Source organism: Limulus polyphemus, unplaced genomic scaffold (assembly GCF_000517525.1).
Source record: "Limulus polyphemus unplaced genomic scaffold, Limulus_polyphemus-2.1.2 Scaffold2977, whole genome shotgun sequence".
Taxonomy (NCBI): domain Eukaryota; kingdom Metazoa; phylum Arthropoda; class Merostomata; order Xiphosura; family Limulidae; genus Limulus; species Limulus polyphemus.
The window spans coordinates 19,452-33,755 of NW_013668587.1; the positions used below are offsets into that span (position 1 = coordinate 19,452).

Sequence of the window (14,304 nt, forward strand, 5' to 3'; positions counted from 1 at the left end):
TGAGGAGTGGTTAATGAACGTGTTCCAAAACGCGACATTAAATTCTTGACGACCTAATATATAAATCTTTATTATAATATTATTTTTCACTAGACCAAACTGATTTAAGAAAGAATGTCATAGCTTTTTTAGAAAAAAATGTTCCAGTTTAAATGCTGCTTGGTTAGAATACTGTAATATCAAATATAGATTTTCCAATAGTCATGCTTTTAACAACGTTTTCCTGTATATGTTTATATTATTTTAATATGAAGTTTATATTTTAATTTTATAAGATGTCATTCTCAAAGAAACAAAATGACAAGACTTGTTCAAATTATCATCGTTTTTGTCCAACTGTAGAGATTTTGCAATTTTTGGAATCACATATTTTTGAAGAAAAACAAAAATAGTATTAATTTTAGTGCTTTCACCGTAGTATGTGCAATTTTCCACAGTTGTTTACTGTACGGTACGATAAAGAAACAGTCGTTTGCTGTATGGTTCGATAACAGTGTTTTGCTTTATGTCATGTTATTTACTTAATAATAATATTATCGGATTTTATTTGTTTTCTTGGTAAAAAAAGATGGGCTACGCCAAGATGAGCCAAACAACAGGTGGGATCCATTTTCGTCAATACAGCCGAGCTTTCGTTATTGGTGACGGAAATAACCGTGTAGTATTTGCGAGTCTGGACAATGGCATGGCTTCGCAGCTCGTGAAACTAGAGGTCAGTCACCATTTTTTATGTTTTGTTTTAAGACAGAAATGAAGTTATTTCATTCGTGTGTCACCATAGTGAAAAAAGGGACTGTGTACGGTAATAGTTATATTTATTATCATACGTTGCGACGGCTCTTTTAAAGTATCTGAATGTTTTATACCATGATAGAATCAGTAAATTTTCATCGTGTCCGAACCATAAAGTTTTATCTTAAACACAAGACTTTAGCAGGTCAACAACGAATTATGTGAAATACACACATTCAAATTCTTAGGCTGTGCAGTTTTCAGCTTGTAGTAGTTAGGTAAAGTGTGTGAAGTTTCAAAGTAAACAAAAACGCTAAATAGAGCTGAAACTATTAAGCGTTTAGTTAACACTAGAATAAACTAGATTTAAAAGGCACAGTAAAACTTGGCCTATGGTGTTATACCAACAACGTGAGTAATGTATGTAAGCTTGGCCCTAATGTGGTTGTTTCGAACAATAACACGGAAGAAATCGTGTCACGGTCACTGCTAGGAATATTTCGTCAGAACTCCCTTTAGCTATTGAACTTGTTCTTCGTTCTTCCGGTGTTGTTGACCTCTTAAATAACTGGATCAGAATGGTACGTTACGGCGCCTGGCAACGCTCAGAGGGCGCCGCCTCTCATGCTGTGATATGAAATGGTGACTTTGTGATTTAATTTGAATCGATACTCTTCGTTTCATGAACGTTTTTCCTTTATATTCCAGCTTCAAAGAATAAAAATGTCTTGTTATTGAAGTTGGGTGTATAAGCTACCGAAGAGTTTCTTTCACGAAACCGGACCTTATAGCTTTGCAAAGGCTTTATGCACGAGAGACCATACATAACAATGTACAATATGCATAGAAAATTATATATCGTACAGCATAATATATGAATCAGCTTTGACATATAGGTATTGAGTAATACGGTAGTATTTTATCTTCAAGTATATTAGCAGTGAATGATATATTATTGGGAGCGACTTAAGCATGACTTATCAACCAAAGTATATCCCGCATTATTATTTACGATAACGTTGTTATGTAAATCAACCGTTATTAATAGTAAAGCATGAACTATTAAAAGTGAATCGCGCAATATTAACTGTAAAAACAATCGTTATAACTCCACAAGTAATAACCTTACACTTAACTCTCACAATAACCCTAAAGAAATTCGCACATTTTCCTCCATGCGATATCAAATCATCAACTTCATTAAAAAATAAGCCAGTATTTTAGTTTTATTATTTCAATCCCCAGGCACCTTCTCACACCTAGTTTTATTCATCAAAACAAATTCTATATTTACAAACTGAACTAAGAGACAAGTTGGTTAACAATCTCTCTAACTCAATAACCAATCAACTACATACTCCAGCCTAACTTGCGTTTTGACTGCTCAGTTCGTTTCCTAACTTTTCAACACACGGTGTTCGAACAATAGTAACGGCAAAACCAGTATTAGTACAAGGCTTCTTGTCAATAAATCCATTGATTTATGTACCTTTTTTAAAATATTGGACTACTTATTCGGCAAATGGTGTATTCTCGACATCAGGATATCGCTTTTTTGGTTTATTACCAATGATTGATACATTACAGTATCGGGTGTAATGTCTCATGTTTCATAGTTGATGTTTCCACTATTTGATCTGATGATCTCATAATTTCTGAGAGGTGCTTTTAGTTGTTTATGTACACCTTTAATGGATTCAATTTCCACCACCATCTGGACAAGTTCATTTAAAGATGTACATATAATTTACTCTAGCTGAATTCGAATATCCTCGCCCACTATGAAATATATATATATATTAGTCGTGTGCGAACAAGAGCATCTGGATAGTATAACTGTGCAAGCTTTCCCACATCTTCAAGTTCATTTAAGATCTCGTCCTTCCTTTCTCTTAAAATTTACTTTAGAAACTTCCTTCTAATGAGACACTCCAAATGTGTTTGATAAGTCGGCCAATAATGCCTAGTAGTTGTTACAGTTGTCTGTTGTAAAGTTGCTTAATGCTGTTAAAGCTAGTGTTATTAAATGCGCAGCAAGATGAACAACTAGTTGTTCCCTAATCCATCAATTCACATTAGAAATTAATTGACCCCCACCTTGTCCCCCAAAGGTATATTTCCATCATAATACGTTAGTTTCTCGATTTGGCATTATTGTTTAACTGGCTTGCTAAATTCCACCATCTTTTGAAGTAATGGTGTGGCTGAGGTAGTCTGTGAGGGGCAATCGTAGGTAGCAAAATAATGCTGGTGACAGATGTAGAAGAGATGTGAGATGTGTTCTTCCATTCCATATTTTTCTGTAACTGTTTTCCTCATGTTTGAAATTTCTCTTTTTCTTCTAATTGTTTTTTGTTTCTTGATCTTTGGACCACTGTTTAATAATTTCCATTAAATTCTCAATCTCTATTCAAAAGAATGTACCATCTTCAGTTGCAGTTCAGATTGGATTCTTATTTTATGTTCATCAAAATAATTCCACTTCTGACCTTATTGTTGTAACTCTTTCTATGGTTGGATGAATTCTTTTAAGTTCTTCGATAAACAATAATACAAAGCCCAGTCCACTTAACGATAACGAAAGATTTTGTTCTTTGAACTTCAAGTTTCACAAGCTATCTTAATTATTGTACGCTGATATGCCTAATTTCACAACAATTTTGTTCTCTTTAAATTCTCGTGCATGTGACACTTTCACCTATCTCGCTTTCTTCATCGCAATGTAATCTCAATATTCGCAAAACTAAATAATTAACGAGTTTTCTAATTCATTGATCAGTTTCATATCTATTATCTAGCATAACTCACTCTTTTATCTTGTCCAAATTGTTTCCTGAATTTTTAAGAAGATTCTGATCATTAAGCCATGCCCATCATGTGACGTGAAACCTCCCGCCCTTGGGTGAAACAACAATACAACCGTCTAAATTAACAACAACAAAAAGCATGGCCAGCAACAATATTGACACTTCATTTAAAATTTTTTACTATAATTATTAGTTTATTTACATAAGACAAATCAATGTTTTGACTTTAATGGTTTACCACAGATTTGTTAATTTTTTTATAATATTCCCGCATCATAGCAACACATATGTAGACGTAAAAAATACTTTTGCTTGCACCAGTTTTCGTTAATTACATATCATATCTTAACAAATATTCAGGCTAACATCACGTTCCGTTACATTAAGGTGTGCACAACCAAGATTTTTCTAAGTCCTAGCCTCACAGCTGTTTGTAATGTGTACCGTTGATTTCATGACACAATCTTTTAACAAAACCACTTCCATATGTTCGTGAAAGTTTAATTACATCCACATTTATTTAGTAGCAAAAGAAAAATATAGTTAATGAAACAAATATTAACTGAAAAATCATAATAACTATGTATAACTATTGCAAAGTATTGCCGTTGATTAGCTTTAAAGGTGTAATAAATATTAATTATATCAATGGGCGAATGCATGAAAATGTTACTGGTTTTATGTAAAAATCTTGTTCAGGGATAGTCTATTTATCGTATAAACGTTAGAAAGTTTGTAAAGCGACTTACATTAATTAATACGTGTAAAAGTGTTAAACTTCGGGAATTTTTTTGTTTGTTTTTTAACATGTGATAACATTGGGACATCAGATCCTGGTTCGTTCTTATAACATGAAAAAACAATTACTCGAACCAGTTTTGAAACTACAAGTAATCGCCATTTTCTTGTCTCAGGACATCAACCTTTGCTTGATATGTACATAAGTGTTCTACCTTAGAACCACTAATTTTTTTCACTCAGTATTTTGTCTATTTCTTTTCACTGAGTGTTGTATTATACTAAGAAGTTTTACATTTTTGCCTATCACAAATGTAGATCCCATTGGTACTAGATGGTATAAAAATAAGTCGATAATTAGAAAGTTAAACAACTCATAACAAATCACTTTAGAAAACCATGAAAGGAAGTAGTAGAATATATTGACGTTGAATGATGAATTAGAATCGTATTTTTACAGGTGGTTAAAGCTCTCCAAGAAAAATTTGGTGATCTGTACTCGGAGAAAAATGTTCTGTTAAGTAGTACTCACACCCATTCGACCCCTGCCGGATTTCTTCAGTATGTCTTGTACCTCATTATGTCTCAAGGGTTTATTAGACAAACATTTGACGCCCAAGTGGAGGGCATAGTTAAGGTATGTATGTAAAGTCATAATTATTTATTTTCATGTTTAATGTAGTGATTACTGCTCACGAGGTAATATAATTTAGCTTCTGTTTCTAGAAGACTTTTCAAGAATTATGTTTCTGACCACTATGTATTTTAGTCGCATAACTATATCTAATATATAACATTAAATTTCTTAAATAGTAAAAACTACATAAGCCAGGTGTGATAAATCTGGTACATGTATCATTGCCTTTGAAAATTTTGCTTCGGGGCTTAATAATTCACTTGTTAGGTGTTCTTGGGATAAAGACCGAAAACTCCGCTAACAAGCAACTGATGACTTAGGCCAGAGTGGTCATAGAGACTTGTAGTAATTCACTTGTCACTCATAATTAAGACGAACTATCATTAATTGTTATTGAAGATTTTTAGCAGTTATTCTAGAATAAGTTACTGTACAGTTGGTCATTCTCAATTTTTAGGTCAACATTTTCAAGACACCATTAAAAATTTCGGATGTTGTAGTGCTTTTTGAATTGTCATTTGCGATACTTTGTTGCTGTGAAGTATATCATGTCGGCACTTTTCGTCATTTTTTTTTCTTTTGTATGCTGCGTTTCTCATTTTCAAAGGTCTACTCGATTATCGAGGCTACGCTAGTTCAGTGAGAGATATACCAATTTTATGTGAAATATAAAATAATATTGTTAATGCTTGTTGCTGTTTAACAAAGTTATTTTTAGTGAATTTAGCGAAGAGTCTTTTGTTCCTGACAAAAAAGGTCCTTCGAAAGTGCTCGAATCTTTTTTTTTCGATTGTTGTTATTTTCATACACTTTACTCATTTACTTTAGATGTGTTTTTTTTTGTATTTTCCAATCGTATCATAAAAACGTAGAAAACTGATTTTTTCATTCATAACTTTTAATTGTCTCCAGAGTATCGAACGCGCTCACGAGAACGTCCAAGATGGCCACATCTACTGGGATCAGGGAGAATTGCACAATGCCAGCATTAATAGAAGTCCCAATGCGTATGAAAACAATCCCCACGATGAACGTGAAAAGTAGGCCAGATATCAAGATATTTTTGATTAAAATCAACTAAACTTCCGTATTTGTATTTGCGTCATTTCAACATGACTGTAGGTTTAATATCCTGTATATTCGTAGAAAACTAGTCAGTACTTGTATTACAAAACCGTCTTTGACACATCGAAAAATAGGTTGAACTTTTTCAGAAGACTGTCTTCGAGAGGTATGACCTCATTACTTAGAAGTTTGATGGTAGATGGGTGGAACGAGAAATGTTACTGAGGTGACAAACCCTTGTCGAAACGTTGTACATTTGCTGTTATATTAAACTTATATTAAAGATTTTCTTCATTACCCATTCAAGCCGTCTCCAGCATGAAAAGTTTTATGTATCAATTTATGAAAAGGGTTTCAAATTCGTGGAACAAGAGCTTAAAAGCTGAAAATAAATATAATGTATATTGTATTTTCGTTATTATAAGAATGGCTATGATCAATTAATTATGTTTCAGACGTTATATTTTCGTGATTTTTTTTATTTCTATTTTTTACTCGGTCGTGGAGTAAATCTAGCATAACTCCTGATGAGGTGGGCCGCTTTTTCAATGAAACTTGACAAATTTTGGGCCAAAACAGAGGGTGGTTAAACGTTGAAACATTTTTAGTTGTAATTAAAATAAATATCAAGGAAATTCCAGCAAACGGTATTGTGTATAATTTAGTTGTGATGATGTGATTTCCGTACTTGCAGGTTCAATTATAATGTAGACAAGGATATGTTTTTACTGAAGCTTACAGACCTGGAAAATAATCCAATTGGGATGATTAAGTAAGTATTGAAGTGCTTTTTATTACATTTTAGCACAGGAGACAGCTGTCCGGCATTTGAAGACTATTTGATTTTTTCTTTGTTTATCACTTAGATTACCACAACAAAAAATAATTGGTTGCTTTTGTTCACCATTTTAGATATTCAGTTGAAATGTGTCTCTTCACAAAATAAATTCACGCACACACAATTACGCTCAAAACAAACATGTCATTTTTAACAAAAAAATATTATTTGGTTTTGCGTGCCGTCTCTTCGTCAAAGTAAAAAACCAACGCACGGGAAAGACAAAGTGACGGGGGTGTGTGACATTTATGGTCAGGTCCGAATGACAATTCCATTAAGTCGCTCTCCTTGGTGCCCTAGGGGTAAATATTCGATTTGGTGACATTCGGCTCAGCAGTTCGTTAGCTATGAGCGGACACACGGCCAGTGTTGTGTCAAATGGTAGTTTAGATATCGCTTAAACTGGCGAAATATAATCGCATTTACGGTAACTGCAGTATCAGTCTAGAACAGAAAAAAAAGGTAGTTAGAATGCTGTTATGTACTTTTAGATTCGTATTATGGTGATGAAAAAAGTTAGATTTCATTATGGTTTTTAATAGATAAAACTAATACAGTTTATTTCAATGGAATGAGGTGATTTATTTCAAGCCGTCATGTGAATTTATGATAATATTGATTAGCTTTCTTCTTAAGAAATTATGTAAGTTACAGTAAAAAAAAACGCCCTGTTTTCTATAAAGTAAAATTTTATACCTCTTTGTGCTTTTTTTCCTGAAGTTTTATTTCGTTATTGGCCCCCAGTGGCACAGCGGTATGTCTGCGGACTTACAATGCTAGAAACCGGGTTTCGATACCCGTGGTGGGCAGAGCACAGATAGCCCATTGTGTAGCTTTGTGCTTAATTACAAACAAACAAACAATTTCGTTATTCTCGTTTAATCGGTTTCAGTGTCTGACGAAACTAAGTAGTTAAATGAAACAGTAAGACTAGATCTGAATATTATCCTATTGCTAGCAATAACCAATCAATATAGTTATTCTGGTAAAAAAAAGTAGTTAAATGAAACAGTGAGACTAGGTCTAAATATTACACCATTGCTAGCAATAATCAATCAACGAAATTATCCAGTAGATAAGTGAAACAGTGAGACCAATCAACGAAGTTATCCTGTTAAAAAAACAACAAAGTATTAAAAGTAAATCCGATTGCCATATCAGTCAGGATGTAACATACATACTCTGAGAATACCACAAGCGCTTAAGATATATTTATACATGTTACAAAAGAAAGTATCTTTTATTATAATGTTCGTGCGAACTTCAGAAATTCTAGCATTTCTTTACCTCTAAAAATTGTTTAAAATATATCACATGTAATAAATTTTAATTTGGTAATTTTTAGCTGGTTTGCTGTACACGGGACCAGTATGAATAACACAAATGACCTGATCAGTGGAGATAACAAAGGTTACGCATCTCTCAAGTTTGAGCAAGATTTGAATAAAGACACCATCCCAGGGAAGGTACCGAAACGTTTAATTCGTTATTGTTTTTACTTAATTTGGTACTTTACATCATCTTCTGGCAAATTTTTTGCCTAGTAAATCAGTAAACTTATCCAGCATTCTTGGAACATCTACGGATTATTTTAATGTAGGAGAAAACCTTATAAAAACACAATGTAGTTGTCCTTTAAATAGGTGCAGACCCCCTGTCATTGATATGACGTTATACTTGTGGCTAAGAAATACACAAGGTTTATAACACTATTAGAATTAACCAACTGAGTGTGCTTTTTTGGGTTTTGCATAATAATCTGAAGATAATTTAATTGTGCATACAAAAAATAATTTTTCGCAATACGTTTTCTATTACTGATTAAAATCTAATAATTGTTTTATTTACAAAATACTTAAGACAAAAAATGTAGATAAAGGAAGTGTTGCAATTAAGTAAAAATTCATTATCGCTGTTAATATAATAAGTTACCAAGAAAGAATTTGAACGGATTTAGAACATAGAAGTTAGTTAGTTTTACATACTTAATAATGGACACTTAGTTTTGTTGCGGTCGAGTTACATTGAAGTGGTTATTCAACCGACTGAACTTATTGCAAATAAAAAACATCGTTATCACATAATTATATTCAGTAATATATTTTAATTACCACACTTCTATTAATAAATACTTTTCAAAGAGACTATTCTGAGCTTAGAAGATCATTCCCGACTCCCGTAAACTGGTGGTACTACTACAAGAACTAACCTGAATCTGTTGTTCTCTTATAACTTAGTTTTGTTGTTTACATTACTGTAACCCAAATTAAAATAACTAATCGGGAATATCTTTTCTTTGTATTAAGTCTTCTAGTTCTTTGTAATACTAAGTCAGTAGGTTTAGTATGTTAATAAACTCAATCCATGTGTGACCGCATAACCTGTCACAAAACATACTTATGTAGGCCTAGCCACTTAGGTACGTTATTGTGCGCCTTGTACAGTACAAAAATATGTTCATTTCCTTGTTGTTATTTCCTTTTCAGTACTTTGAAGTTTGGTCGAAGTTCCCATGCTGAAAAATAGTGCAGACGTGTACCTAGTATGTTTTCGTAACTTTATATCTTAATGTGGTCGTTTTAATTTCACCAATAATTTTCAAGATTTGTCACATATCATGCTTATTTTTGTGGTTTTAACAATAGAATGTGGATTAAGAAATCTTTTTTTCGTTTTAGCTACCCACTGTTCTGTGTCATTCCCATATGGTTCCACATATGGGCTTTTTCGTGGAAAGGATTGCTGAAACTATAATGTACTAGGTAAAGGTGGACAATGATCTTTTCCACTGGTGGGTTAGGTGATACCTTGTGGACAGAATCTTCGTCATTGTTCTTTCGGAATGATCATCAGTGGTGTGGGTAGTTCATGCGCACTAAGAAGGATCTTATAAAATATAATCTTTTATATAATTCCATGCTCTCTTAGTCTGGAACAAGTTTGTAATGTACATGTTGGGAACAGAGAGAAACTTCCTGATTTGTACTTGTTTTTGTATTGACACTACCTATGGAGCTCTAATGATTCAAACGCACTTGGTTTACAGAACTGATGTATCTTCATTCAATTGTCTTGATTTATGTGATATTTTTTGAAAAAGGATACTCAATATTTGTGAAACATTCTAGTATCAGTTGCATAAAGGTTTTTGTACAAGGTCAAAACGTTCTTCTGAGTATAACTTGTAAAACATGTTTCTATCTATGAGTCTTGTTTGTTGGTTTGCTTTCTTGCCTATACTAGTTATAAGTCTGTTTGGTTGTTTTGGGTCTACGATGATAACTCCTAGGTCTTTCTGTTTGTTTTCCTGTTTATAGTGATTCTGCTTAAAGAATACATTAATTTGATAGACTTGTAAATTGTTAGTACATTTGGTTTCATTGAATCAAAGCAGCCATTTCTTTGACCATGCTGAAAGAGTATTAAGGTCCTCCTGAAGAACATGGTAGACTTGTACTTGATTTTATGGTATAGTTTAGTGTCACCAGTAAACATTTTTGCAGTTGTATGATTGCAGTTTGGAATAGCATCAGTATTAGGATTGATCCCTGAGGAATGGTGCTTGTGAGTGGTTTCCATGTATAGTCACTTCATGGATTACAACTCCTTGACATCTGCAGCTGAGAAAAGATGAGATCCAATGAAGTACCAGCATTCTATAATTTCGATATAAAGTGCTGATGAGGAACTATAGCAAAATATAGATTAGGGTGGTCCTTATTTTTGAAGTTTTGATTTACAACATTCTTACCCCCTCATTTAGCTGTTGCTTAAGGTAGTTGAAATTTTGCCTTGTAGTTCACATTGTATCTGCATATTCTAAATAATTCTGGAAGGTTCTAGCATATTATTATAGAATATTCTATCACTTTCTGGAATATTGTAGCATATTCTGAAATCTTGGAAAGTATTCCACATTATTCAGAATGTCACTTTTTACTTCTGGAATATTCTGTATCATATCTTAGAACTTGTTTTGGCATGTGTTTTCAAAGACTGTAAGGGCTTTCACTCTGGTCTAGGTGTTGCAGTTTTCAACTGATTCCAGCAACCTTTGGAATACATGACCAGTCCAGTTATGAAACTTTCCTAACAGCAAAAAGGAATCAATAACAATGCAAAAGTGACTAACCACACCAATTTAGTTATGAAATTTTACTGTTGTACATGCAATAAAGTAATATGCTTTAAATAAATCATTTATAATACATAACAAATGTTTTTGTCATATAGTATGTACAGTACCAGGCCACTGCAATCTAGAACCTCAACCTCTAAATATGGTTCAAAATGGATGAAGTTTGACATTTAATTGTTGTTTTTTTTATGTACATTGGAACAAAATTAGTGGGTGAGAGCTTTAAGAATTTTTTATCTGAAATTGTATGTGCAAATAAAGACCATCCTAATCTAGAAAAATAATACTGGTTGATTTTCTGCTGTTGTAAGACATGGTCTAATCATTCAATCATTTTATCAGTTGCTCAACACAAGATCTTTTCCATTGAAAGTCTTGTTGGTGACAAGACACTAGTTTTTTTTATATATATATTTGATTATTGCATCCTGTACTAATGTCTCCAATAGCTTGACTACTTGACTTATCAGGAAATTAGTTGTAATGTTGATCCACTGGTTCTAGCTCTTGGTGATGTCACATTAGCATCATGCCAATCTTGTGGTACCTGACCAAAACATAATGACAAGTTGAATACATAAGAATGTGGTTTGTTGAGATCTAGATATTGCAGAATGATGTTCACATGAATTTTATCCTGACTACATGCTTTGTTTGGTTTAAGTTTTTGCAGTAATCTGGAGATATCTCTATATTACACAACAGAGAGTTTAAAGCGTGATCCAATGGAGCATTGCAGTAGTTATTTACTAATTAGCACAAATATGAAGTGGTCATTCAGTATTTATGGCTGTTATATTGTCAGAGAATTTAACACCACCTTTCTATAAAACATCTACCAAACAAGAAGACCTTGAAAAATATTTAGTATAGTTCCAAATCTTTTGGGATTGTCTTTAAGTTGCTGTGCTAATTTATCTACATAATTAGATATTTGTCCCCTGAGTATTTTATCTGTTTCTTTGTCAGAATAAAGCTTGGATTTTCTGTGTTTTTCAAATTGACATAACAACATTGTGTGCATGGTGATCCATTTTTCTTTCTAGATTTCATGGATTTGCTCAGAACCCACTTGTTTAATAGATCACAAAGTTTCTTTCAGTTAATTCCAACAGCCTGAGAATAATTTTCATTTACATTTGGCATCCCACTCATCCTCCTGTCATTATGTGATACTGAATTGTGATTGTATTTCAGATAAACATGTTGGTGGGGAACAAATTGATCCTGTGTATTTGATACTTCATAGCTAGCCATATAGTATTGTAATTGCTAGATATGAATTACTTGTCAACAATACATTTTTCCATCATGGCCTGATCACTTGCTAGAGTCAACTCTAACATGTTTCACAATTTATTAGCTTGTCTACTCGGCCCGGCATGGCCAGGTGGTTAAGGCGCTTGACTCGCAATCTGAGGGTCGCGGGTTTGAATCCCTGTCACACCAAACATGCTCGCCCTTTCAGCCATGGGGGCATTATAATGTGACGGTCAATCCCACTATTCATTGGTAAAAGAGCAGTCCAAGAGTTGGCGGTGGGTGGTGATGACTAGCTGCCTTCCCTCTAGTCTTACACTGCTAAATTAGGAACGGCTAGTGCAGATAGCCCTCGTGTAGCATTGCGCGAAATTCAAAACAAACAAAGTTGTCTACTACTTGGGTAAGCATATTTTACAGTGTTCTTCTGCTAATGAGAAATGCATTTCATGATTCTACAATATGATGTATTAACAATTTACTTACATATTTTCTCTAAAGTCTTAGCTTTATCTTTCTTTGGTTGATAGAATACACCTACTGGAATTTGTACATTTAGTTGGGTATTGACTGTGATCCAACATATTTCAGCTTCAACACAATTTTTGGTTGACACTGAATATAATGTTTGGCCAACATCTGTACCCCTTCTCTGTCCAGCTGAAAATGTGTTTCATATTTGTAGAATTAAAGATTGCTGTCTCTACAAAAAAAAAAACAAAAAAAAACTGTAGATCTCACCTAAACTACTTCAGAGTCTAAAACTGTGCTAACAAACAATGTCTGTGTCACACAAACAGTATCTATGTTGTGCAAATTTTAAGTCTTGTAAATGTGCAAAATTATTTGAGAAAACTAAAACTTGTGCATTGAAGGATCATATGTACAGTGTTAGATATTCTCTCTGATTATTTATGCATATTAAGAAGATTCCTCTTTTTGCAAAGGTTCCTTCTTCCAAATTTGGGTCATCTTCACATCTTTTCAAAAATTCTAGTCTGAGTTTAATGTCCTACTACTTTTCAAGTTTCATCTAGTAAGGATGGTTGAATTCATCACTAGACACATGTCTGATGTTTGTCCCTCTACTGATCACATCCTTCTTGATTCTCCTATTTTCAGAAATGGCTTTTAGGGGTCTAGGTTAGAGTTTGACTAAGTTTTGTGGAACTTGTTTGCAATAACTTCATTTGTTGGGAGTTCCAATTTCTTTCCAAATCTATTCATGTTCTTTGGTGTAGTACATATGCTGTTGAAATTCAGGATATTCTTAATACAATTATTTTCATTTACCTTTTCATTTTCTGGTAATCCCCTGATAACCACATTATTGGCTAGTTCTGGCTTTTCGTGATTTTCCTCGTAGACGAGAGTACATTTTTTGTAATGTTTTATGGCAAGGTTTCTGCATCAATTGTACATTTCTCACTGAGTTTATGAAAATCTCCTGCCATGTCTTTATTGAAAGTGTGTTTATGATTGAATTAAGGTGTTCTACTGTTAGGAAATCTTCTTAAAGATAAAATAAAAAAATTCATTTAATAAATAGTAACTTTGTTGTTATGTTTTATGGCAAGGGTTCTGCATCAATTGGCCCATTTTAATGAAGACCTAAAACAACAAATTGCTGTAACATGACTATGAAATTTTCACTCCAAAATAATTGTATTAATGGTACATAATTATTCAGAACCCTGTACAAAAGTTGTAGTCAACAATGTGGTCATATGGTCATCATGAACTCTTAAGATTACTCTCTAAGTTAGTGATTTGGAAAGCCTAAATTTCAATTTTAGTATTTTTGTGAACTCTAACATATTGTTACGTCTCCGCTTGTTAATTGATTTTTCGTAACTTCGTTCCGACGAAACTTAAGCGACACAAGACCTTAATAAAACTGGTTTATTCTTTCCGAATATAACTTTACCGATACACTCAACTTCAACAATCGCGCTAAACAAACGCTATAACAACGAATGTGCTCAATAATACTTCTGACTGCAGATCAATTACTCACTGTCTACACACACACACACATCACCTTGATCTCGCGTCACGTTGTCCCCTCTTATATATACCAAACTACCCT

The 14,304-nt window shown here is 33.3% G+C and overlaps 1 protein-coding gene across 1 annotated transcript in view; it reads left to right on the plus strand.

Moving 5' to 3' along the window:
* The window catches only part of LOC106468354 (neutral ceramidase-like), a 44,362-nt gene that overhangs the window by 7,289 nt on the left and 22,769 nt on the right, over positions 1–14,304 (plus strand). The window contains exons 2-6 of the mRNA XM_013928772.2: positions 569–712; positions 4,738–4,914; positions 5,827–5,954; positions 6,674–6,751; positions 8,163–8,283. Coding sequence (XP_013784226.1) covers positions 569–712; positions 4,738–4,914; positions 5,827–5,954; positions 6,674–6,751; positions 8,163–8,283 — 648 coding nt within the window. The remainder of the gene's footprint in view (positions 1–568; positions 713–4,737; positions 4,915–5,826; positions 5,955–6,673; positions 6,752–8,162; positions 8,284–14,304) is intronic.